The sequence below is a fragment of the Mastomys coucha genome, unplaced genomic scaffold (assembly GCF_008632895.1).
Source record: "Mastomys coucha isolate ucsf_1 unplaced genomic scaffold, UCSF_Mcou_1 pScaffold12, whole genome shotgun sequence".
Taxonomy (NCBI): domain Eukaryota; kingdom Metazoa; phylum Chordata; class Mammalia; order Rodentia; family Muridae; genus Mastomys; species Mastomys coucha.
The window spans coordinates 39357021-39384954 of NW_022196894.1; the positions used below are offsets into that span (position 1 = coordinate 39357021).

At 39.2% G+C, this 27934-nt stretch overlaps 1 protein-coding gene across 5 annotated transcripts in view; it reads left to right on the top strand.

The window, feature by feature from the left end:
- Positions 1-27934, top strand: part of Lsamp (limbic system associated membrane protein) — a 2132018-nt gene that overhangs the window by 1478820 nt on the left and 625264 nt on the right. For 2 of the 5 annotated variants that reach the window (XM_031363885.1, XM_031363887.1), the window contains exon 3: positions 20449-20527. In XM_031363885.1, the coding sequence (XP_031219745.1) occupies positions 20449-20527 (79 nt within the window). Of the gene's footprint in view, positions 1-19463; positions 19519-19834; positions 20528-27934 lie in introns of those variants that run through there. The other 3 variants (XM_031363888.1, XM_031363889.1, XM_031363886.1) reach the window with 3 other exon arrangements.

Consider the following 27934-nt stretch of genomic DNA (forward strand, 5'->3'; position numbering starts at 1 on the left):
AGTTCAAAGTCTGAACTCTTTGTATCCATTAATATCTAATAGTGTCTGAAGAAAGCATAGGGAGCAGTCGAACTCCGGCCAAGAAAATCATTAGGAATATAATCCTAGCCAGATCTTGTCCATATATGGACATTTCCCACATTCTTTCATGCTTTTGTCCAAAAATTTAGTAAAGTTTGTAAAAGGGATGTGTTCATATCTGCAACATAGTCTATACTTCACAACCAAGAAGGAAGGAACATTTGTAGGAACAGAATCTGTGTGTCTTTCCCATAGGTCGTCTACCTTTAAAGAGGATTTTTTGAAACCTTTCTCAACAGTTCTTTTACACAAAGTTCCTGGAACTCTTTCCTGGGCTTCAGAAAAATGTCATTATTGTTTGGAACTTTTAAGCCTTGAGGAAATTCTGAATTTGATTACCTTTTCTGTAAACTAGAAATGTCATTTTCTATGTTTGGGTTTTCCCAGTGGTCTGTAGATGTTCTGTAAGATGGTCAATGGACTTGTGGGAGGAAATGGAGAAATTAGGTTGATGGTAGTGTTCCAGGGCATTTAATTTGGACAATTCTAACATCTCTCACCTGTGTACAGTTGCCGTAGTGGTAGGCCTCTGAAAGGTAATGTAAAATGTTATTTTACAATCTCAACAAAATTATAATTTAAATACTCAGAATACCTACATAAATAATTCAAGTTTCGGTACCAGTTATTCTTGTTGATTTAAACTAAATGACTCTCACTGAGAATTATGAAAAGACATTTGGATAAAATCTCTCTGTTTTATAGTTGGATATCTCAAGAAATTTGTGGTGAGATCTAAAATATAAACAAAAACATCTTTAACAAAGAATGAGAAAGTAAACTAACACTAATGTACTTTTAGGTCCTTTTATAAGTAGTTAAACGATCCCTCTACTACTTATGTATTTGCATTTCTTAGGCCTTTTTTTTTTTTTTGAGACAGGGTTTCTCTATGTAGCACTGGCTGTTCTGGAACTAACTCTAGACCAGGCTGGCCTTGAACTCAGAAATCTACCTGCCTCTGCCTCCCAAGTGCGAGAATTAAAGGTCATCATTTTTTAAAGTTCCACTCTGAAAAGTCTTTTTAGAGCTTGGTGTGTGTGTGTTTGTGTGTGTGTGTGTGTGTGTGTGTGTGTACAAGTTTACAAGAAAAGAAAACTGGCTTAGAATATTGTGGGAAATAAGAGAAAGAGGCAGGACAATCTTTTGGTCATTATTCCAGAATTTCTTCTATAGATGGGACTGAGCCTGATTCTAAAACTAGCATATCATTGAAATAAGAAAATTGAGAGCAAACCTTGTTGATTTAAAAAAATGATGTGTCTTTCTAGAATATGCCATTCACTAGTCTTCTAGCAGGTTAACAAGCAGAAAGTACAAACTTAGTAAACCAATGTGAAAACATTTTTATCTCTCTTTTCTGAGTTTGAAAACAGTTTTGTTTAATATTAATTTATCACAGAGTATAAATTATTTGCACATACATAAACATAAATATAACCTGTTCACTATGCATAATTTTACTCATGATACATATGATTTAATTTATGACCATTTGCTACTGGATAGCCAGCTATTGTCCTTTTCCCTGGGAAAGACTTGGAGAGAGGAAATGAAAGAAAAAAATTGTCCAATTATACTAAAATCTCAAAAAAATATTTAAAGTTATTGACTTGTAATAATTTTCTTATCTGTATTTATATATATATATATATATACATATATATATATATATATACATATATATATGCACTGATTGACATCTTTAAAAATCTTTCCCCAGTTTCATTTTTATGCCTTTCTTATCCTCTAGTAAATGTTTTAAATTTTTTATTATTTTCTATTTAATCCAAATCAGAGGACCATTATTCATAAAAATGACAAAGCTTAGCTAACATGTGACTGGCATACTATGAAGTCGACATATTTAAGGCATATACATCTATAGGTTTTACTAATACTGTGTAATCTAGAAATCACATCTATTTAGTCAAGATAATAAATTCTTCAAACATGGTAATATTTTGGCTTGGGTATATTTCTCATTCAACTAAATTGCCAGAGTAGATATATTTCTGATTACTCTGTGTATTCTTAGCATGTAATTATCTGACACCTTTATATATCTTTATATATTTCTAAGTTTTAAATTACCTGAATATTATCACAGAAATAGGTGTGGGGGGGGGTAAGAGGGGAAGAGGGAGAATATCTAAGCCTTGCAAAGGGCTTAGAGCATGTAGTTACTTTTTGGTTATTTAGGTTTTGAACCTGGGGTACCAGGCTTTGGTATTAGCTATCAGTGCATGCTGGACAGACACGACAGTGACACAGGAAGATCCTATGAAAGGCTAGAGTTTATTACTGGACTATTGGGTGTAAGCAGTAGAAGAGTAGCAGTAAGGACCATTAATCATTGCCTGCCTCTGCTGAGATGGAGTTAGAGACAAACCCAGGCTAAACTTTTCAGGAGGGCTGGGAAAGGCCTGAGATGTATGGAACTGGTGAAGACAGTGTTAAGAAAATGAAACTCTAGTTGACACTCCTGGTTTGAAATTATTAACTTTTAAGACTGTTTTCCCAAAGCCTTTGGGCAGATTCTAATTTGATCCAGCAACAATTTCTGTTGGCTCCTAACTGATGAGCATCTGCTAATTTTTCTGACTGCTTTAATCAGTTTTGGGGGTTTTGCTTTAGAAACTCTCCAAATCTCCCCCCTTCTCATTGAAGTCTCAAGTCTTCAAAGTCTGTGCCAGTTTTAATGAAGGACTACAAAGATTACCTTATGTTCCCACATTTAGGCTTCCTGCTTAATATGCTATTCTTTGTCTCACTTAAATATATCAAAATGCAGAGAAGAGATTCTTGAATCCTCAGGAACTAAAAACTTTGTATAAAACAAAAAATTGAAATTGAATTTAAGGTCACATATAAACAGAATGCAATTGGTACTTGTGTTCTATCCACTACAGTGTGATGTTCTTGAGGGCAAGGACTTTGATTTCATTATTTTTTTTCTCAAGCACATAACATCACCCTGGCTTCATTTCATTCCTTTGTCAAAAGTAAATAGCGTTGTTACTCCAAAACATTTATTTCATTTCCTCTCTCTCTATCTCTATCTCTTTCTCCCTTTAACTCTATCTCTCCCTCCCTCCCTCTCTCTCTCTCTCTCTTTCTCTATCTCTGTGAGTGTGTGTCTTTATCATATGAGAAAACAATACTTTGTAAGGTAATTTTTAATAGATTAAGTAAGTTCTAGAGAGCAATGACTCAGTAGTTTAAGGTACCCTCTACTCTTCCAGAGGAATAGGGTCTAGTTTCAAGAATACACATTTAGCAGCTCACAACTGTCCCCATTACAGCCTATCTAATAATAATGTCTTCTGACTTCTAAAGGCACCTGCAAGCATAGGGCATATAGAAACACACATGAATATATACACATAAATAAAAACAAAAATAAGTCTCTAAATATATATTTTAAAGAACTTTGAATATGGACACCTTGCATTGGAAGGCAGTACCTACCCTAAGAGATACATAATACTAAATGAATATCTATGTGCCAGGCTTGTGCTACCTCTCTATGAGTTATTGGTCAAGAAGGTCCAGAGACCATTGCCATTAATCTTCATTGGCCACCGTAATTAAATGGTAAGATTCCATTGCTGTCAACACAGCATAGTTCTATTGTTGAGTATAGAGAATCAAGGTAGATCTGACTGGCCAACCTCCTGACCTTCCTAGTGAGAGAAGGTGCTTTGTAGACTATTGTGAGGGAAAAGTTATCAATAGTTTTACTCAGCATGGAATCTCGAACACTACAATACTGACCCGTCAATCAAAGCATGCCTACTGGTAAAATATCAGCATGAAGATTATAGAGGCAAGCAACTACTTTATGATTGAATTTGAGGTATGCTCTATAGGATAAAATTCCTAGATTTGGACCATGTTCATAATGCCAGGTATGAACATGGTCCAAATCTAGGTCTGGAAACAGCATGGCCCTAGACTTTAGTAAGGTGGTTGACTCCTGTTGTTCTAATAAATGGATATATTACCTAACCACCTCCTATTTTTGGGTATACTTGTTGATCAGTGCTTCTCGCAGCCTTTTCTAGAGAAGATTCTTTTTGCAGTTACCTTCTGCTAATACAGTAATAAATAACTGATGAAAGAGTTGATAATAAGAAATTGTTCTCACTCCTAAAGGTGAAAGCTGTATCAAGTCTCACCCAAACCCAAGGCTCAGAGAATACCACAGCAGGTGGGGGTGGGGGCTGTCAAAGAAAATAAGGGCAGGAGCTTGGAGAGAAGAGCAGTAGGACTGGAAATCACATGCTCATTCAACTCAGGGCTTCCCAGCAGCCGTGGATGGATACTCGTGCAAGGCCTGCACAAGATCAAGCCATCAAGGCCATTCAACATCCCAGCAGGCAGCACACACAGGTGGACACAGTGGATTACAAAAATGACAGAAAGGAAGGACAGGAAGGTAGGAGGGCATGTGTTTGTCTGGCAGGAGTAGGATAGGAGGGATGAACATGGATGTGAGCATAGATAAGATCCTGATAATTGTATGTATAAATCTCTCAAAGAATAAAAAAGAAGCTACCAAAATAAATAAATAGTATATAGGGTTAGTTTACAGTTTTCACCTTCAAGTACTCCTACTGATGAACAAATCAAAATTAAGTAGAAATTTAAGAACAACAAAGAAAAACAGAAAATATTTTAAATATATACTCATTAAATATGAGTGAGATTAAAACTATTCATTTTATTGTATAATGTGTGGTATAGCGTTGCAGAGAGAGTGGAATAAGGAATGGTCATCTATTTACTTTTTAGAGGAAAAGCTGTAAAGAAGGAAATGTTTAGCAATGGAAACTAGATAAATTATAAATTGAAAGTTTAAGGAAGATGGAAGAAAACAAGGTGAAACCTGAGCAGAGAATGCAGCCAGGGAAGCATGTGCTGAAACAGAGCCAACCGCATGCTAACCCTTCATATGCCCACTACTCGAGGCCACTTATCTTCGCCTAGAGAGCTCTGAACATACAGCTTAGCTTAACTGGTTCTCCACTGTTGGTCACTGGAGAAACAGTTGAACCAGATGGCTGGCCCTACTTAGCGTCATCGGTAGAGGTCTCAATCCTACATTCTGAAATTGTCGATTTTTCTAAATACTGTATTTTTAATCCTGTAAGAATATATATGATGAGACAAAAATTCCCCAGTAGCAAATCTTCAGGCTACTGAACCTATCATTAACTGAAGCATCCATCACCTGTTTAAACTGAGTCCTGAAGTTCAGGACTGTGTTTGATAATGACCTTAACAGGATAGCAGTCAGTGATGCAGACTGGGGGTTTCACACAAGGAGGTACAGGGTTCCAGCGGGTAATGTCAGGTTGAAAGGATGAAATTCTGACAGTGCCAATTTAGTTAGGAGGGATGCCTTTGAAGACAACACTTACCAGATCCCTAGCACCTCACTGAAGTTATGAGATTCCTTACCTGTCTAAACATTCAATGACAATTCAGTAAAGTAAAACATGATATCCCTAACAGAGGTTCAATTCTTAGTGAAACCAATAACTTTAGAAAAGAAGCTTCTGTTTTAGACTTCACTCCGTTACATTGAACTACTATTAAAACAAAACAAAACAAAACAAAAAGAAAACATTCCATTGGATGTGTAGGGTCCTGTTATATTGAACTACTATTAAAACAAAACAAAACAAAAGGAAAGGAAAACATTCCATTAGATGTGTAGGGTCCTTGGGAGGTACTTTGCCAGTCCCTGTGCTTTCAAAGGACACAGGCCCTAGCTCTTACTCCTAAGGATTCTAAAATATTTTATAATGTTTAATGAAGCTACCCACCATATCTGTTAAGAACTCTGATGGGTTAGACAATTATATTTCCAATATGATTCAAATCCTGCTTTGCATGAGGTTAGAGCAAGAGCACTTGCATGAGTCGGAGGCCAGAGGCCGGGTGGAGTTTTCAGTCTAGCATTTGATGCAGCAAGAAAACTGGGAGGTAGAGAATGAAAAGGAAGTAAAGAAGGTTGCAGTCATCCTACCCTGGAAACAAAGTAAGCAAACACACACATACACACACACACACACACACACACACACACACACACATACAGAGTCAGGGGGAGGGAGGGAGAGAGGGGTTGGGAGAGAGAAAGGAAAGTCACATATTTGCTTGATTGTCAGCAAAGTTCAATCAAAGTACTGAATTGAAATGAAGAGAAATGCTTTCTCATCTTGGCTCTATTACTTTCTCTTATATGACCCTGAGTGAGACCTTTAAAGTCACAGGCTTTCAAATATTCTAGTTATAAAATAAAATGTCTGGATTCTGTGATGGCTTTAGTTCTAAGCAATGAGAAAGATCGAGAATTATACTTGTTTGGTTTAAAACTCCTGATATGGAGGATACAAGAATAGTTGATGAGAAATTGTCTAACCTATCCCATTTTTTTTTTTTTACTTTATATGTAGGAAACATTTTAAATTTACTTTCAAGAGAAAAAAATAGTTGCATGTTGAATATGCCTTTACTCTAAATTTCTTTGCTGTTTGGAAACCCAGAGATCTTTTGGATATAAATTTGACATTTCTCCATAAAAATTAAGGGCACTTTTCCCTCTAAGTATCAGATAAGAATAGGCACTGCAGAGAGCGAGACAGTGACAAATCGAGCATTATAATACTCTATCCATCTGGCTCTGCCTAAAGAAGGAAGTTATGATAAAGAATCAGCATAGCACACAGCACCAAATTCCAGGTTACAGAGAGGATGGAGCATCTGCAAATACAGTCAGGGTACAGTGAGTCTTTTGATCATATGTAGATAGCTGTCGTACCCTCATTTGTCAAATATGAAAATGAGCACTGAAACCCTGTGTGACACTAAAGTTTGCTCCAGACACGTCCTTTCTGCCACACATATCTCTCCAAGATTAGATCTGAGACTTTTAGATTTTGGATCTCGGGTGTCTCACTTGCTCAGTGTTGGACAGATAGCTCAGTGACTTAGATTGTTTGTCACAAAATCATAAGGACTAGATCTTGGATCCTTGTGCCCTCACAATAAGCCATGCATACTGCAAATGCCAAAATCAAGCTGAGATGATCCACTGCCTTCTTCAAGACTCTGCAGGTACAAACAGGTGCTTGTACACACACACACACACACACACACACACACACACACACACACACACACCTATGACCACAAACAAATGTGAACATGCACATACATACATAATCACATATATATTTTATTTTAAATTATCTCTTAAAATGCTAAACTCATGCTAGTTATCAGAGGTACTTTTTTAATTTGTATGTAGCTTAGCTAATATCAGTAAGCCATACTGTATTTGAAAATTGAATTAATTGTATTACAAAAGAAAGGAAGGACATTTTAAAGGATAAATTCCATTTGCATTGGCTACCAGAAAAAAATATTAACATATTTAAACAAATACTGTGATGTATTATTTGGCAATGACAGTCCTACTAGAGCAAAATCTTGCATTCGAACGCACTGGAATAGGAAGTCCCTCTGTCTGTGTAGTAAGCATGTGCTAGAGCCCTATAGCGACTGAAACAGGCAGGGGAGCTGCAGTTGCTATAGCAAAGACTGTTGCCCTCAGGCTGTTTCTCACCTCACTGCACACTCAGGGGGTGCCCTAGGCCTTCCTTACTCAGGGTTCTGATCATACTTTGGTATTGATCCAAACCACTTAGTGACGAATACAGGCAGCATCTTCCTTCTATTTAAAGGTCTTGAGAATCTATTATTGTTTTTATGTTTATTATCTTAATACTGACATTTATAACATCTTTCTTCCAAAGAGCTCTCTGGGGTGCTATAAAGTGTCAAGTGAAGACAAATGAATGTAAAAGCACTTTGTGCTAAAGAGGGGAGGCCCTGCTGCAGTCCAGACACTGCTCACTTCCTTATTCCTGGTTTCTTTGCTCTAACAGGCCAAGTCCTGCTCAAAGTACAGTTCACAGCATCCTCACTCCTTCTTTTAATTTCCCCAGACACAGACAAAGACACAGGCACACACACAGACACACAGATACAAACACAGACAGACAGACACACACACACACAAACACACTGACACAGGCAGACTGTCAGATAGACAGACAAACAGACAGACATGGACACAGACAGAGAAACAGCACCGATACAGACAAACATACACACACAGACTCATGCACATACATACACACACACATACACACACATATGCACACAGACACACACAAAGACAGAGCACAGACAAGCAGACAGACAGAAAGACATACACAGATACAGACATACACTGGCAGACAGACAGACACACAGACACAGAGTGAAACACACGCAGACTCACACATAGAGAGACCCAGACACAACACAGACAGACAGGCAGATGGACAGACAGATGGACAGACACACATAGACAGATGGGCAGACAGGGAGACAGGTAGACAGGCAGACTGACTGAAACAGACACAGTTTGACGTGGAGGATAGAAGGATTCTTAGAAACACTCCATAGATATCTTTCAGTTATCCGTGTCATATAACTACTTAATAATTTTGTCTCTCCTTTATAATCCTGATCTTGCAGTGACCTTTCTCCACCTTGCTGCCATGAAATGGTGCTTCAGTTGTTCTTGTTTGAGTTACTGAAAAAGTTTCTGATCCAATCCTGTTTTGTACAGCTATCATACCAAAATCACTAGCAACCATGTCTTAGAAAACAAAGACTTCATTTTTATTAAGACCTTAAATTCAGATTTTCTTTTCTCTTCCTTATGGCCCTTAATCCATATCTACACACTTTATCTAAATGAATATCCTATCAATCACCAGCCTGAGTCCTCATCTTTGATCAGGGCATTTTTTTTTCTACCCTCCAGATTTGTTCTATGGTGTTCTGCCCAATGGAAGGCATTATTCCTGTGGCAACATTGTTGAATTTTCCTCCAACACTCTTGTCCAGCTGTCAATATCCATCCCCTTCAACACTCCATTCCTTACTCCTTCTTTCTGAGATGAATTCTTTAGGAAGATTTCTTTACGAAGGTGCTGTATCTTTCAGAAAACCTTCCCTCTAAATAGAGAGTTAGGTGGCTTTCCTTATGTGAAGGCAGCACTGGGTAGACTTGTGTGGAGTTAATAGCACATTGCACTCTCTGGGCTCCTCTATTCCCTGGCTTCTGTCCCACCACTTTTCTATTTCCCAGAAAATATAAAGACCTTTTCTGCTACTTTCTGACTTTAGTGCCCAAAACTGCCATAGACTAGATGAAAACAACCTTTTATCAAAGAAATCTTTGATAGAACTTTTAAATATATTCTATGTATGGATTTAACATTCTAAGTATTTAATGACCCCTTCCTTATGCAAATAGATATTATGAATTAAGAAGTTAAGATTATGCAAGCCAATTTCATACTTAAAATTTGGATATTAAAGTACCTTTGCAATTTTTGATCAAGGAGCTATATTTTGTATCAGAAAAAATAGAGATTTACTATGGTATACTTACATTTAAAAATGTTCTTTAGAAATCAGAAATGCATTGACTTTAACTTTTTGTATAATATCTGTAGTCCTACAGAAGTTAGAATTGTAAATCTACATACAAGTATTGTAAATCCACCCACACACAAGTATAATTTATTTTTATCAGTTTTTGTTTCCATCCATGAAAGAATGGGCATATTCATTATGAATGGGACAATGTGGGAGAGTATGGTGCTGAGCCATATCTTCACACATCTGAAAATAGGGAGCCTCAGTTGAGGAATTATCTCCACCACATTTGCCTGTGAGAATTCTACTAACATTTTCCTGATTACTAATTGTTACAGACTGCCTGTAGATGGTGTGTAGAGAAAAAAAGTAAACAGTGCCAGGCAGCGATGTGGTGAGGGATTCCATGCCAAATGTTCTGCTCACACATTATCTGATACCTCAACATGTCTCAAACTTGCACTTTTTCCTGAAGTTTCAGAGTCCCAAGCTGGATAGATCCCTTTTGTTTGTAAACAGTGATTAAGTCTTGCTTTTTATGTTTGACCTATTGATCCCTTAGCCCCTGTTTCGTTCCTGTCTTTGTTTGCTTACTTGTTTATAAGTTTTTCATAGTTAGGTTCAGTTGTTAACTTGACACACCCAAAAGGAGGGGACCTCAGTGCCAGAATTACGTCCACCACATTGGCCTGTGAGCATGTCTACAGGGCATCTTCTTGATTGCTAGTTGTAAGAGGACCCAGGTCATTAAAGGACGTGCTACAAGGCAGGTGGGCAAAATATTAGTATCCTGGAATTATTAGACAGGAAGCATGGTATAATAGAAAGAATTGTGTCTAGATGTCAAGTTCTATGAATGCTAGTCTCACTGTTTCTGAAGCATTATATCAACTCTCCATCTCAGCTATAAAATGGTGAGGCAGTGAAGTAGGCATCTCAGTTCTGTTTCCACTGTAAAATTGTGAAGGAGTTAATAGAAAGATTCCTCCAGATCGCCCCTAGCTTTAACACTGTAACAATTTTTTTTTCTAATTACATATGCCTCCTGATTTTCCTCTGATTTCATATGTGAGCTTACCGGCTTGGAGTCTTAGAGTGATTTCCTGACAAGTGGGGTAAAAATGCTCACACTGTTTGTCTCATGGAACTGCAGTGAAGACAACACGTGAAATTATGTGTATCTCTGCACATTGTGAACTGCAAAGCCCTGTAATTATAAAAAGGAAATTATCATCTTATTATTGGGTATTTCTATTTCTTTCTATTTTTCTAGTTAAATAAGCACCATGATACCTCAGCATATAACCAGCAGAGGGAGACAAGTTCAGATTATTTTTCTTCTTGAAAGTGAAATCAATTAATTGCTATGAGGACACATATTTGTAAAAGTCAGAATGCAATTCATTATCAGCAAACAATTTATGTTGCTTGCATGCTATATAAACATGTTGAAGTTACATAAACATAGGATAGGGAGAAGAAAACAAAAATTATGGCGAAAGAGTTGGACTTTCTGGGCTCAGTTCACTGTATCTCAAACATAGCCCCTCTGGGAAGAGTATCATATTTCTATGACAATTTCTCAAGCATGCCCATCTGGGAGTACAGGCTATTTGGGTACCAATTTAGGACCAAGCCCAGAGATCTAAAAGTAGAATTTCCAAATTTCTCCTAAGTTTAGCTTTTTGTTAAATTCAAATTTCCCATTTTTATTAGCCAAAACTATAAGAATGAAGATAGAAAGCAGAGAAATCCTTTGCTTTTTCTATTTCTTCTCCTCCCACACCCAAGTGACAGTTCCCATCAGTTTTAGGTGACATTCTTCTGCAGACTTTTGCTTCCTTTTTTCCATTGTCACTGTGCTGTAGCCTGCTTTTGTCAAGTCCTGCTTTTTTTTTTTTTGTCAACTCTCTTTCAGAGACTTTAGAACAGTAACTTCCCAACTTTAACTTGTCCTGGTATATGTCCCACTCTGAAGCCAGTTAGTTATCTTCCTAAAACACAGATCTGATTATGTCATTCTCTTGCTCAAAGTTTTTAATGATTCCCTCCTGCCTACAAAATGAAGGTCAAACTCATTACCATTCCTGTCAAGCATTTCAATGACCCTCACTTTAAAATAATGATTTTCCACTTTACCTTTTTCCGATCTTTCCCTCTACACACTTTTCTACAACTTGTCTTCTTTGTTGATGGAAGTTTGAGCCAAGACCTTCATTTTTTTTTATACAATATTTTTGGAAAGAAAAATGTGTACATAGTTGATAATGCTTATCTTTCTTATTATGACTTCAACAACCTCAACTCAGGCTTCTAACTAGCTTCCTCATTGAACTTTCTACCACTCTGATGATTTGTAGGTCTCCTAGCTTTTCCAGAAACTAACCAGGCAATGAAATGCGACTCTTTCTTCAGTTTGCTCATAACTTGTCCTTAGACAGATCCTCAAACTTCAGTCAGATCTTGGATTTCCATCCTCCATTTCAGGCTGTTTCACATGGCTACGTTTGCATAGGGCATTAGTGCCCTCTCCTTTCCTCTTGCATATATTCTAGGGATACTTAAATTATCATTACCCCCCCCCAAAAAAAAACCCTTCTGGTTTATCTTCTTTGAGTTATTACATTTTGATTCTGCTCTTTCATAAGGCAGTCCCTGTTCACTAGCCTACTAGCCTCTCTTTCTCTACTACAGGAGTACTCACCCAGATGTAATATATTGGCTGTGAGTTCTCGGTTTTTTTTTTGTATCTGTGTTTTATTATATATCAGTCCTACTCAGAACCAAGGAGATGGCTGGATATATGTACTGGCTAATTTTGGCCCTTCTCTGTTGGAGAGCATGTCTGAAAGTCCTACTCTAAAACTGTACTCTAAATCATGTTTGTCTCTCTCAAGGAAGGGCTTTTAATGTAATTCCTCTGTGAGAAGCACACTAGGGCAGACTGTCAGTTTTGTATATGAGTGAAGTCTCAGACCTCAGCACAGGAACTGCTACGTGATGCTTTCACATATTTATTAATAATATTTATGAATGTTCTCATGTATAGCAACTGATTGATGAGATCGGTCTTGTGAGCTCCTTTTCTCTCATCTAAGCAATGCTTCTACATTCATTACTGAAACTGGAGAGGGCCAAGAATGTAAATGATAAGCCGAAGAGGAAAGGAAGGTACTTTGAAGCATGCATGCTTCTGGGACACTTTGGATGATATAATGACCCAGCACTAGACTTGCCCTGGGGCTCAATATGGTCAGTAAGCTCTGGAAAAAACGTATTAGCGTTGTTTACATGACTTATAGCCTCAAGATATTTAGCAAGGTGTTCCATTCAAATTGAACAGGTTAGCTATCTCCTGGAAAATATAGATATGCAAAAAATGTTTAGTAAAGTTTAGCTCTTGTGTGACGTCTGTCCATCATGTTATGCATTCATTATTCTTTAACAAAATTTTAACAAAATCTTTTTTATTATACTGATATTCCATTACCATATAAGAACCATAATTAAGGGCACGCTGCATTTACACTTGACAAGCAATAACCGGAACTCTTTGTTGTTGTTGTGGTTATTGTGGTTGTTGTTGTTCTGTATAGCTGATTATTAATGGCAGTCTACTTGGCTTTCTGTCAGCAATCCCATGATGAGTGGTAAGTTTGCACAGGTGTGTACCAGGGTTAAACCAGTAAAGCGAGGAGAAAGGCTCACCTGAGAAAAGCAGAGATGACTTAATGGCAGAATATAGACTTTTGGGGAGGGAGATCCCATCCAGAGCCAGTCCAGTCAATTACTTTTTTTTAATTAGATATTTTCTTCATTTTCACATCATATGACTACTTTCCCGATTTCCCCTTCGAAAAAAAAAAGAAAAAATAAAATAAAATAAAGCCTGTTCCTTTCCCCTCCCCCTGCTCACCACCCCACCCTCTCTTGCTTCCTGGCCCTGGCATTCCCCTACACTGGGGCATAGAACCTTGACAGGACCAAGGGCCTCTCCTCCCATCGATGACCTATTAAGCCATCCTCTGATATACATATGCTGCTGGAGCCATTAGTCCCACTATGTGTATTCTTTGGTTGATGGTTTAGTCCCTGGGAGCACTGAGGGTAATAGTTAGTTCATATGAACAGTCTGGTCAATTTCATCTTCCCTTTATCTCAGTGTCGTTCCAAAGTCTATGCTAGTCTGCACTGAGGAACTAAGACATCGTTCTGTTTGGTTTTTCATTTTAATGTAGTTTTTAGACAATGCATTGTCCATGTTGGATTCTTAACACTCTTTGTAAAATGTCTACTGAATTATTTAGATTATTTGTTGCAAACCTTTATCCGTTTACATCTCTAGAATAAAATGTAACTTCCTAATCTTGGTATGGTCTCATTATGATAGCTCCTTAATTTTTTATTTCATACATTTCTTTCCTACTCTACACTGCAACCTATGTACAAACTGCTCCATAGGGGTTTTGCCGTTCTCTCTACTGAAGGTATATCATGTACATATTATTGTTTTGGTGCCTTTACCATGCCACTTTTTAAACTTGAAGAGACCTTGTTGATATTCTCATGTCCACTTTCTCAGACCTTAGGATTTCTCTTCAAGCTAATTTTGTTTATGAATGTTTCCCTCACTATATCTCTAGCACATTTACACTCTGCCACTCTGACTTTTTCCCCTTAGTTTCACTTTGCAAACAATGTAAATATATTTATCTGCTTGATATCTATTTTGGGGTCTAGGATGCAAATTCTATGAGATCAGACCCTTGGTTCCCCCAAATCACTACCATATCAATGAATATATATTGAATGACTAAATGAGTCATAAGCTTATGCACCATATTGGAATACTCTGCTTCTACTCTTCCTTATTCCTCCTTGACCTCTTTTCTGAGTGTGGGAACTCAGTCACTACAGCAGTCTCCGATGTAGGATAGAATTTCCTGAGTTCCTGTACTAACATCTGTTGTTCTGGAGGTGTTGTTCCCTTCGTCTTCACAGATGCTCCAACGTCCTTCCCATTATATGAAAGGTATCCCGATAGAGCAGAAGCAATTCAGATCCCATATTACTTGGACACTGTTACCTCCTTGTGGTTGGTGCTCATAGTGGCAGAGCTTAAAATCTAGGAATAAAGGTGAGCCCAAGGCCAGCGTATATAATTCTTTGAAATAAAAAAGATGTGTTAAGTGTTCCGGGGCACCAGTGTGCCAGTAACAGCGAGTGCAGGTGTGCTGATGAGTAACCAAGAGCAGAAGTGAAATGTGGGGATACAAGGAGCTGAACAATTTCCAAGACCTTGTGAAACTGGGACACATCCAAGCACTGATGCCTATAAAAATAGAACAAGTGAGCAAAACCCACATTGTTAGAGGCCAAGGACTGATTTGATAACAATGAACCATGGCAGGCACTAAAAGCAAACCTTAGACTGCTTTTCGAGTTGCAGAATTTTGAGTCAGGGGTTTTCCATCACTGGGGGACTGTGAGCAAAAACTGGGCATTAACGAACTTCATGCAGGATAGTTTTTTTTTGTTTTTTTGTTTTTTGTTTTTTTTTTTTTGACACAGGAAGGCTCATATGAATAAAGTTAAATTTAAAGATACCAAATTCCAATGACAAGTCACAAAATAATGCCTCACTCATGAGCATAAGCCAAAGTACCTGAACACTGCTAGCTTATAATGAAATCAATGCGGATATGATGGCAGGGATCCTGAGAAGTTTCAACAATTCTATATTTCTATCTCATATGGAAATGCTAATTCTACTTATGAAAGTAGAGTGCAGAGGTGATATTATTATGATTAAGACCTTACAACTGTGGAAATTTAGAATGGTTCATTAATAATGTTATAGGCAGGTTTAGCATAAAATGCAAGCAATGTAGCCAAATAATTAGTTGTACATTTCAGGCTGCATTTGGACTTCATGTGAGCCTGTTACCTTACAAAGCTAAACAGAGGAATAAATGCTTCATGCTTCTTAGGGTACTCAGATGTGAGCCAGTTTTTGTTTTTCTTGCAGCATTTGTCTCTGGAGAGTGCCAGAACCTCCTAGAGCCTCTTTTGGAAAGGCAGTATGTTATTTTAAAGTAGTAGTTAAGATCATCTTACTTGGGTGATGATGGCTGTTTCACATGGCTAACAGCCGTGCTTGCCTCACAAATAACCCAAGTATGTTCATTTGTGCCAAGCTGCTCACAAGCGTGTATAGAGGGATTCTGGAAAAATAGCCTATATACCTTTCTGAAAGTCACCTATGTGTTTCTATCTCAACATTTCTAAGGAAGGAAAGTAGCAGAGGAGTTAATAGTAAGGTAGTTTGGAGCATTGCCATAAGGGTGAAATACAGGATCCAGTTTTATATTCTATTTATGTATCAGAAGGTAGAGGGCTATAAGAGAGTGAAAACCAGAGCTCAATGAGAGTGAAAAAAGGAGATGGTCTGAGAGGCTACACTGTGCCAGGTCAGGAGAAATTGATGGATTTGTTATTCTATGAATGCTGATATTTACACTATAGGTGGGATAGGAAAATCAGCCGTTCCTCCATTCTTATATTTAACAATCATAAACCCCCTTGTGGGCCAAGTGTTGGAAGAAAGAAGTTTCTGAAGTTCTCTCTAAATGTAAATTCCATTGAATCATCGACTTACCTAATAAGCTTCATGGGTGAACATTCTACACGAAAGATCCTCAAAACTGTGATCTTCCCTTAAAGATTGTCTTTTACCTTATGTGCTCACAGCAAGTCAATTAAGTTAAACCAAAATTTCCCCAAGAACAAGACTAAGCTTAATAAAGATTAAAAGAAATAAACCTCGTAATTGCTCTTTGGATTTTTTTCTATGCAAATATGTACTTGTGATTTTTGTCTTAATTTGCTTAATTCTTTCATTTTGCTTGTGATTCTAATCTCGACTATGTAATATATCTTCTCCTTATTATGACTACGGAGACTAATCCAAAATATGATTGACTAACTACAAATACTGCATTCCTGATCCTACCTCTGTGAATATTTTGTGCGTTGGGTTTCAAACATCATGTTTGCTCTATATACCTCCTAGCAGGTCACTCATGCTAGTAGCAAGAACTTGTTGGTACAGAAATTAGTTTACATCATGTGTTGACCTCTTTCATAAAAAAAATATACAGCTATTGTGTCATCCTTTTCTTTGAAAAACATAGATAAATAGACAAAAACTCTGTTTCCCTTTCTTCACACCAAATCCTGTCCACTGTGCCATTGAATTTATCCTTTATAAGTCTAGTCATTCTTGCCATGGCATTTAGGAATACACTGGGTCCCCAGTAAACAATACCACTTTCATGGCATGGTCAATGGAATTAAGGCATCCTATAAGGTCTCTGTTCACCATCTCTTTATCTTTTTCCTTCTGATATTAGAGGACCACCGTACAACAAGAAAACATATTCTATATCTAAGTCATTGTGTAAGCAAATCGTCCATTTCTAAAAGCAGAAAGATCCTTGGCAAGGATGGTCAAGCCTTTTGGCAATGTATGTGAAGACAAGATGCTCTTCCCCTCATAGTCTTGACACCATCCCCTTTAGCATGCTAAACTCATTTGTTCCATTCACATTGACAATTACAGAACTTATGATTCAACTAACCACTTTATATAGCCATTTCTTCATTGATAAAATGAGCTCAAAATTTCAACAGCCATGTCCCGAGCCAGCTGTGGCTCATTCTTGGCTTCTATGACTGCTCATCACCACTGACAGAAGACATCTTGATTTATATGAAATGAACTCACCGTGAAAATAAAAGTAATTGAGTTTATAAACCTTGAATTGGGGAATTGGGACAATTCAGATTCCAATACTTTAAAGTATTGTCTTCAAAGACAAAATGTCTTTATTTTCTCATATAATCTGTAGGAAGTCATCTACCTTTAAACTGATAAAATGCTGCCAAAAAGAAGAAGAAGAAAGAAGAAGAAGAAGAAGAAGAAGAAGAAGAAGAAGAAGAAGGAGAAGGAGAAGGAGAAGGAGAAGGAGAAGGAGAAGGAGAAGGAGAAGGAGAAGGAGAAGGAGAAGGAGAAGGAGAAGGAGAAGGAGGAGAAGGAGAAGGAGAAGGAGAAGGAGGGGGAAGGGGAAGGAGAAGAAGGGGAAGGGGAAGGGAAAGAAGAAGGGGAAGGGGAAGAAGGGGAAGGGGAAGAAGAAGGGGAAGGGGAAGAAGGGGAAAGAGAAGGAGAAGGAGAAGGAGAAGGAGGAGAAGGAGAAGGAGAAGAAGAAGAAGAAGAAGAAGAAGAAGAAGAAGAAGAAGAAGAAGAAGAAGAAGAAGAAGAAGAAGAAGAAGAAGGTTGGGGTTCATAATGTATATCTCTTACTAAGATTTTTGGTTGCAAATGTCTGTAGTTAACTGTGTGTCCTGGTTGGCTTCCTCAGCTTCACATAATCTTAGTTATGCAGGGGAAGAAAGATTCTTAACTGAGAAAATGGCTATGTAAGTGTCCTGTAGACAAGTCCGTGGGGCATTTTTTGTTTTACTCATTGGGGGTGGGAGGTTCCAGACTACTGGTAGCAGAAACACCTGGGCAAGATCGTCTTGGATTGTTTAAGAAAACAGGCTGATCAAGCCACAAGGAGCTTTTTTTTTTTATCCTGCATCCAGATTCTTGCCTTGAGTTCTTGTCTTGGCTTCTTTGATAGTAGACTGTGATGTAGAAGTGTAAGCTAGCAAAGCCTTTCTTCACCATGTTGTGTTTGGCCTGGATGTATTATCACCTTAACTAAGATACAAGGTACTGTTGCCTTTGTCAAATTTCCTTGTTATCACAGAGGAAACAGGTGAAATTCCAAAGCTCTGCTGGTGCCAAGAAGCCAAAAGGAAACTAAGAGTGGTTGATTATTCTTGGGGTCTGAGAGTGGTTTGTTTCCCACCTCCTTTCCATACAACCTGGAACCTGCCTCTTATTTGTAGAAGTGAGTATTGTAATGTCAACTGAATAAAGCTGACTATAATTTGTCTCGAAGACTTTATAACACTGTTTCTTGTACCAAGAGAGAGAGAAAGAGAGAGAGAGAGGGGGGGGGAGGGAAAGGGAGAGGGAGAGGGAGAGGGAGAGGGAGAGAGAGAGAGGAGGGGGAGAGGGAGAGGGAGAGAGAGAGGGAGAGGGAGAGAGGAGAGGGAGAGGGAGAGGGAGAGGGAGAGAGGAGATATATTCAGGACAGAAGAGACTGAGAAGCCTTCAGTTGACCACATCTCCAGCCTCAGCGATGAGGAAGCTGTCTGGCACTGAAACTCTCATTTGAGTGACTATGGTATTCACCCCTTATAGACCACACCACTAGGTTGAGTAGCTGTGTAGGAGTAACAAATGCTAACTCCTTACACCTGTTTGGTATCTGCTTTCAGTAGAGTGCTGTCTATAGTCTTAGATCTCCTTGTAAATGATAAACGTTCAGATCTACTTCCTCATGTAGGAACATTTTTGAGAAGCAAGTGGCATTAGAAGCCATAGAGCTAGCTGCAATGTACCATGTGAAGATAATCCCAAATCCCATCACTCAGGTGTCTGCCTCTTTCCTGGAGAGCGAGGTTGATTTGAGGATCAAGGATCAGCTGCTGAGGCTGGCACTTGGGAAAGAGACAAGACAAGCATTCACACCCCAGACCACTCAATACCAGCATTGTCTCCAATCCATCTTTCATAAGGGGTTTCAAGAGGGGGAGGGAAAGAAGAGGGGAGAGAAAATAAGCCTTTTAAATACTTCAGGAGAGGAGAAAAGGCGAATACCATGGGAGTGTGGAAAGCCATTTGCAGGACTCTAAAATCAACCTTGGCTTTGAGTTTGAGGCTCAGCCTGGCCAGTTTCTTGATCCTTTCTCATCTCTCTGGTCCATTCTGCAGTATGCCTTCCTATCCATGTGTTTGTAGCTCCATTTGTCAAGGTTTGCATTTCTTTCTTGCCATGCCTTCCCTCTTCTTTCCTGGACCCTTTCTCCTGTCCATTTACAGCTTAAGTTCACCTTCTCTTCCCTGTCTTAACAGCACCTCTGAGCCCCATCCCCTCTTCTTAAGGAAATCAGCCAGGCCTCAGATGGAGCTGTTGTCCTGACAACCCTAAGGCGCATCAGGCTTTCATTGAGGCTGGCTGCTGGTGAAGGGGGCAGTTGTGCAAAGCAAGGGGCCACGCTGAGGGATGGGAGGAGGGGATGACGTGGAGGGCTGTTGAAAACCAGCAGGGTAGGGGGGAGGTGCTGAGTAGAGAGAGAACAGGGACTGGAGGGAGAAACAGGAAAGAGGAGGGGGAGAGAGCTCCTGGGTTGCTGCCGCTGCTGCTGTTGCTGCTGCTGTTGCTGCTGCTGCTGCTGCTGCGAGAGGCTGTTTCTTTACTCTCCCTGGCAGGCTCTCCTGCTGCCTGGGAAAGTGGGTTACAGAGGGAAGGAGCTCAGCCCAGACGCTGGCAGAGAAGCAGCCAGATACACAGAGTCTAAGGAAGCACCCCTACCATTGACAGTCGCCTCCTCATCATTAAAGCATTTTATATTTGCACTCTTCCTTCGGAAAATTTGTTCCTCCACTTTCTCCCCTACTCCTGCTTGGATTTGATGAGGGCTTTGTTAAATCTCAGAGGGGAAACAGACTGAGCGAGGGAAAGAGCGAGGCAAAGTGGAAGGGAGTGCGCGCTGGACCCGCCCGAGCAGCCTTGGCAGTGGCTGCGAGCCCCGCGCGCTAGAGCCCCTCTCCGTGGCCAGCAGCGCGCACACGCGAGTCCACCGCGGACCAACTCGCCGAGGCCACCATGGTCGGGAGAGTTCAGCCCGATCGGAAACAGTTGCCGCTGGTCCTACTGAGACTGCTCTGCCTTCTTCCCACAGGACTGCCCGTTCGCAGCGTGGATTTTAACCGAGGCACGGACAACATCACCGTAAGACAGGGGGACACGGCCATCCTCAGGTAGGGCTTACGAGCAACTTTTCTGCTCTCTCTGTATGTGTGTGTGTGTGAGTGTGTGTGTGTGTGTGTGTGTGTGTGTGTGTGTGTGTGTGTGTGTAATACTGAACTCCAACTGCCCTGGGTTTGTGGGCTTGTAGGTGTGTGTGTGTGTGTGTGTGTGTGTGTGTGTGTGTCCCTTGTATCGACTTGAAGATTTAGCCGGGAACAAAATTCCAGGGAGTCTGGTCCCTGTGAAGAGACAAGGGTGCTTTTAGAATGTTGTTCCGTTCTTTGAACGTTGTTTTCTCTAGTCAAGAAAGCCGAACTTTATCGATGGCATTAGTGGCATCGGGCTGTTTTCATGCTGTGGTAATTGCTCACGTTTGGCACTTAGAGTTTTGTTGAGGTTCCTCGATTCAGGTACAAGAGTTGTTGAGTTATGGCTTTCAAAGCGTAGTACACAAGGCTGCATTCTCCGTGTGTGTGTGTGTGTGTGTGTGTGTGTGTGTGTGTGTGTGTGTGTGTTGCTCAGCAAGGCTCAGTCTGCCCTAGCAGTAGTTCTAATAGAAGACTTTTTGTAAAGATCTCTGAATTGACATCGTAGGCAATAAATCAATCTTACAACTTTGGATGATTACTGAGGCTTTTTTGGAATGTGGACAGAAATCACCACAAGAATGAGGAGAACGGAAGAAAAGGATCCAGCCTAATGGCAGGCCTTTAAGAACGGAAAACTTAAACAGAGGTGGAGAAGGCATTAACCTGACATTACATTAGATACTACAAATTGATCATTGAGTTCAAAGTCGTACGCCTATGCAGCTCTGCCAAGCTCTGCAATATGATTTGGGATGGAAATTTGGAAAAGCATCCCAAGTCCTTGAGAGTTTGACCCTTCTAAGGTAGAGAGACTCGGATGATACCTAGTCATTACTTTATTTCCTTAAAGCTCAAAGCTTCTTTCCTGTATTTCCCTTCTACCTTTTCCCTCCCCAGCTTTACTTGACTCTCTGGCAAATAATAATAGAAAAAGAGGAAGAAAGAAAAAAGTATTTTCCTTGGAGATCTTTTAAAATCCCATTTCTTCCAAATATAATGACCCAGTGCTGGTCTGTCTATCTAGGTAATATTGCTGGCTGGGGCACTAAAAAACAGTATGCCATAGAAAATCAACCTCTAATCTGTGTGCAAGGAGCTGATAGTGCATAAACCCGGGGGCATCAGGGAGCAGTTCAGTGGCAGAGCTGCCTACAGCAGCAAACTTTTCTTTTCTTTTCTCAGAAATAAATTTGGTTGGCTGTCACAGAATGTCCTGCTTTGGGATCTCGAGCCTTGTTAGAGATGAACTTGTAGGTGGTGTGATATGGCATGTTTTATATGTGTATGTTGTATGTGCATGTGTTGTTCCAGACAGCAAGAGAGTGAGCACATGACAGTGTGTGAGTACTCCTTTCTTCATTTCCTGAGCTTTGAGTGATTAGGAATGCCAAATACCCTCCTAACCAGAGAGGACTTCCCCTTGTAGCTCTCCAGCTTTGTGAACCTGCATGTGTGATTTATCCGCACAGGGTAATACGATTTATAGAGTAATTTATCTGTTTGCATAGGGATTTGGACATAATTCAGAAAATATTTTTGCAAACACACAAGCATGCCGTCTCAGCTGCTGACATTCGTATCCCCTAACATCCTTAACCCTTTACTAGCAACAAAGCTCTACGTTTATGCTTGCACTAGAAGTGACTTTTTTCCAAGATTGCAAGATTAAAGGTGAGAAATGTGTCTACTTTGAATGTATAAAACTTTTGATTTAAATTTTTGAAAAGTTCATGATATCTTTGTAAATGAGAAACACAGCATCCTAAGGTATATTCAGAGAAAGATGGACGTGTTAATGAGCAGAATAAATGGATTCTGGAACTTCCTTATAGGGAACACATAGGTGTCTACATCTGTCTACATCTAGAAGAGGCATTCTCATTACATAAATATCTGTATGATATGGATATGTGTTTGCTTGATGATTGCTCAAAGAAATTAGGATTTTGGTTTTTTTTGGTTTTTTGTTTTATCAGATATTACAATGTAGAAATGGAGTCTAAGAAAAGGGAACAAATCCAGCACCAGTTACTCCCAGGGAAAGGGAAGACAAACAGCATGCAAATAAGTCTTCTATGGGAGTCCTTCGCTTCTCCAGACCTCACCTAGCATGCCCTCCTTTTTATTTTCTCTGACGGAGACAAGGCTTTATTTTTGAGGTTGGTGGAGCTCTATCAGAAGGAACCATAGAGCAAGTTACCTTTGTTTCCTTAGCTGACCTTCTTCTCAATCTCTTTAACTGGATCGAGTCTGCTTTGTGGGTCAGCTTCCTGGTGAAGAATAGTGCTGTTACTCTCCGTTTGCAAGTCTAGCCTGGGAAAGGCATACTTCCACTTTGTTTGTGACATTTTGCTGGGAGTCTGAGCTTCCAGGGGAGGAGAGGAAGGAGAACTAGATTCGTTGGCAGCCACAGTAGATGCTTGGCATAGAAAAAGTGAAATGGCAGGGAGAGAAAAATCCTCTCTTAGCCAGTGTGTGGCCCTGAATAGTTGGAAATGGCAATGGGGGACAAGAGAGGCTTGTAGTTCTGATGCTTCAACGACAGGGACTTAGCTGACAAGTCTTCAAAATAGTTACCTTCTTGCTTCCATAAAACAAGAGTTTCTGTAGGAATTTTGGAATTGATCGCTGCTTTTATGTAATATAATCTTTAGTCCAATCATGCATTGCAATCAGGAAGTGAAGACCTTGCTTTCATATTCTATAATTTTTATTCTTTTGTAAAAAAAAAAAGAAAACTGTATAATTATAACCATACATGAGAGAGCTAGCCTGAGCCATCTATGCCTAACCTGGCTGTTTCCTAGAGAAGACTTTGAATCTTTATAAAACTCATAGAAGGACCTACCTGATGAAGACCAGAACAACACTTCCATTCCAAAGTCAAGGACTCAAAGTGGGATCCACAGATCTGGAGGTCAACAGCAATGCAGGGCCTGAAGTTCCTTTCTAGATAGAATGAATCTGAACATGTATTTAGCCTGTTATGCAAAGGAAGGCATGTGGCACATACTTATCTCTGGGACTTTACTCATGGTGCAGACTCAAGTTTTGTTGTTGTTGTATGTTTGTTTCTTTGTTTTTAACAGATCATTTCTACTTCACTACTTTAATAAGGGGATCCATCAATTGTTAGAAGTTCAAGTCCTGGTCTTACTAACTCTATAACCTTAACACAGACATCCATGTTGTTTAATCTTGATTAATGGAAACACATTTGCGTCTCTTTATAAACAAACCATAGACCACTGAAAATAGGTGGTATTATATAACATACTTGCCAATAATGACATTTTAATGCCCACACTGACTACCTCCTTATTATTAACAGCATATATCTGAAAAGATATTGATAGGGTACTAGATCTCAAACAACTATAGCAGATGCATAAAACATTTTTATTATTGTGTACCTACTCACCAAAATTTCTTTGTAAATATTCATATTCATAAACATTATGGAGATATAACGTGAGCATATGTGGTAAAATGAAAAGTGGACCCAGCAATGTGATTGTAATCAATCAAAAATTGAGATATCAAACTAGATATTTATAATTCCATCTGTCCTTGATGTTTTTAGGCTATTACAGTATTTCAAAGATGGCAATATTTTCCCCATTCAGATGAAAATATATCCAATATATATTTGGAATTTAGAGAGACACCACATCGTAATGTGGAGGTTACTGAAGTTTTGTTTCCCAAATGTATTTACTTCCCTGTTTATTTCTATACTAAGAGAGAGGAAAGAAGCAACAAAAAATATGGAATTATTTGACAATAAAATATAATAAATCTTGCTCAAATTTCAAGAGAAAACATGACTCTTCTTCTATAAGGCATCTGGAACGCCTACATTCACTAAGAAAGTGTCAACACTCAAACAAACTCCTGGCACCATATGTGATTTTTTTTTTTTACTACTTATAATTCACTATTTGAAAACAAACTTTGTCAGCCTACAATGAGAGTCTGTGACAATTATGAGTTCCTTTCTCTGTAGCTAAGTCACTAAAGGTAATCAAATTTTATTGGCTATCACTAATCCTTTAAGGATCATCCATTGCCCATAAAACCCTTCATTAAATATATGTTGTAAAGAGTGGAGTTCAGCATGCTGTATATCATGTAGGATTGAAGCATTTTACATACATTTTACTAAAGAAAGTTTATGCACCCATGAATTATGCTGTTTGTTGTGGTTTATGGCCCAAGAAACAAAACAGACAAACCTCATGAGTCAGTGACAATCTGAACTTTTGCATTTCTGTAAATGTTGAGCAAGTGAGTATATATATGAATGCACATATGATCTAAAAGGAAGGCAGTTTTCTGATTTATGTAATGTTGACTTCAAATGAATTGGACAACTGTGGTGATTCATGCCCTAAGAAATTGTTGAGAGTTCAGCATTTGTGTTTTCCAAAGCTGATCCTGCATAACAGCTAGCTTCAAGTACAAACAGCTGTGACTTACCTGATAGGAAGTGGCCCCAATGTTCTAGGCATCATCCGCCATCACCTGAGCCCTAGAGATACCATTTCTCCAAGCTATTGCTTGGCGGTTTCAATGGATGGCCCTGTTCTCTATATGCATTGCCTCTGAGTTCCCAAGACTCAAAAGATCTATGTTCTAAATTTGGATCTCTCCTTGTAGGCTATGACTTTGTGCAAATCCCTGAATTATTTTGAGCTGCAGTTTCAAATTTGAAAATACCGAAACTATCTATTTTAGTTACTGTACAGGATTATTTTAAGAAGCCCACAATAGGTAAAGAAGAAAAGTTTGTTGAACTGTAAAGTGCTATACAAGAATAAAGACCCACTCGTGTTCCAACCATAAACAGCCAGATGTTTTTTCTTTAGGAAACAATTATATAAGGACCCTGTTTCTTGAACTTGAGCACATGAGCCAGTGGTTCTCAATCTTTGGGTCACACAACCTCTTTGAGGATCAAAGGACCTTTCACAGGGTTCCCTAAGACCATTTGAAAACACAAGGATTTATACTATGATTTGTTGTTCTTGTTCTTGTTTTTATTAGATATTTTCTTTATTTTCTTTATTTTTTTTATTTCTTATTCCTTTATATCATATTTCCCAGTTTCTTCTCCAAAAACAAAAAACAACAACAAGAACAAACCCCTGTTCCCTCCCCTGTCCACCCTTCCCCCTGCTCACCACCCCACCCTCTCCTGCTTACTGGCCCTGGCATTCCCCTACACTGGGGCACAGAACCTTCACAGGACCCAAGGGCCTCTCCTCCCATTGATGAGCAACTTCACTATCCTCTACTATACACATGCTGCCAGAGCCATCAGTCCCACCATGTGTACTCCTTGGTTGGTGGTTGAGTCCCTGGGAGCTCTAAGGGTACTAGTTAGTTCATATTTTGTTCGTCCTAAGGGGCTGCAAACCCTTCAGCTCCTTCAGTCCTTTCTCTATCTCCTTCATTCAGGGACCCTGTACTCAGTTCAATGAATGGCTGTGAGCCTCTACTTCTGTATTAGTCAGGTACTGTCAGAGCCTCTCGGGAGACAGCTATATCAGGCTGGATTGTCCTTCCTTCAGTCTCTGTTTCATAGTTAGTCTCCTTCATGGGTATTTTTCCCCCTTTTAAGAAGGAATGAAGTGTCCACGTTTTGGTCTTCCTTCTTCTTGAGTTTCTTGTGGTTTGTGGATTTTACTTCATATATTCTGAACTTCTGGGCTAATAACCACTTAGAGATTGTATACCATGTGTGTTCTTTTGTGATTGGGTTACCTCACTCAGGATGATATTCTCCAGATCCATCCATTTCCCTAAGAATTTCATAAATTCAACATTTTTAATAGCTGAGCAGTACTCTATTTTGTAGATGTACCACATTTTCTGTATCCATTCCTCTGTTGAGGGACATCTGTGTTGTTTCCAGTGTCTGGCTATTATAAATAAGGCTGCTATGAACATGGTGGAGCATGTGTCCTTATTACATGTTGGAGTATCTTCTGGGTATATGCCCAGGAGTGGTATAGCTGGGTCCTCTGGTAGAACTATGTCCAATTTCTGGAGGAACCACCAAACTGATTTCCAGAGTGGTTGTACCTGCTTGCAATCCCACCAGCAATGAACGAGTGTTCCTCTTTCTCCACAAGCTCTCCAGCATCTGCTGTCACCTGAGTTTTTTATCCTAGCATTCTGGCTGGTGTGAGGTGGAATCTCAGGGTTGTTTTGATTTGCATTTCCCTGATGACTAAGAATGTTAAACATTTCTTTAGGTGCTTCTCAGCCATTTGGTATTCGTCAGTTGAGAATTCTTTGTTTAGCTCTGTACCCCATTTGGTTCTCTGGAGTCTAACTTCTTGAGTTCTTAGTATACATTAGATGTTAGCCCTCTATCAGATATAGAATTGGTAAAGATCTTTTCCCAATTTGTTGGTTGCCATTTTGTCCTATTGACAGTGTCTTTTGCCTTACAGAAGTTTTGCGACTTTATGAGGTCCCATTTGTCAATTCTTGATCTTAGAGCAGAAGCTACTGGCGTTCTGTTCAGGAAGTTTTTCCCTGTGCCTATGTGCTTGAGGCTCTTCCCCACTTTCTTTTCTATTAGTTTCAGTGTATCTGGTTTGATGTGGAGGTCATTGACCCACTTGGAGTTGAGCTTTGTACAAGGAGAAAGGAATGGATCAATTTGCATTCTTCTACATGCTAACCGCCAGTGGAACCAGCACCATTTGTTGAAAAATGCTGTCTTTTTTCCACTGGATGGTTTTAGCTCCTTTATCAAAGATCAAATGACTATAGGTGTGTGGGTCCATTTCTGGGTCTTCAATTCTGTTCCATTGATCTACCTGCCTGTCACTGTACCAATACCATGAAGTTTTTATCACAATTGCTCTGTAGTACAGCTTAAGGTCAGGGATGGTGATTCCACCAGAGGTTCTTTTATTGTTGAGAGTAGTTTTTCCTATCCTTGGTTTTTGTGTTATTCCAGATGAATTTGCAAATTGCTCTTTCTAAGTCTGAGAAGAATTGAGTTGGAACTTTGATGGGGATTGCATTAAATCTGTAGTTTGCCTTTGTCAAGATGGCCATTTTTACTATCATTTTTAACAGTAGCCAAAATACACTTAAGAAGTAGCCACAAAAATAATTTTATGGTTGGGATCACCACAAAATAAAGATCTGTATTAAAGGGCAGCAGTGTTAGGAAGGTTGAGAACCACTGACTTGAACAGATAAGAACTTCACATGGAGGTGCTGCCTACAGGATGTCTGATTCAGTTGGCCTGTAGTGTAATCTGACAATTTACATTTTTACCTGTGCTTAGGTGACTTTAAACCAGA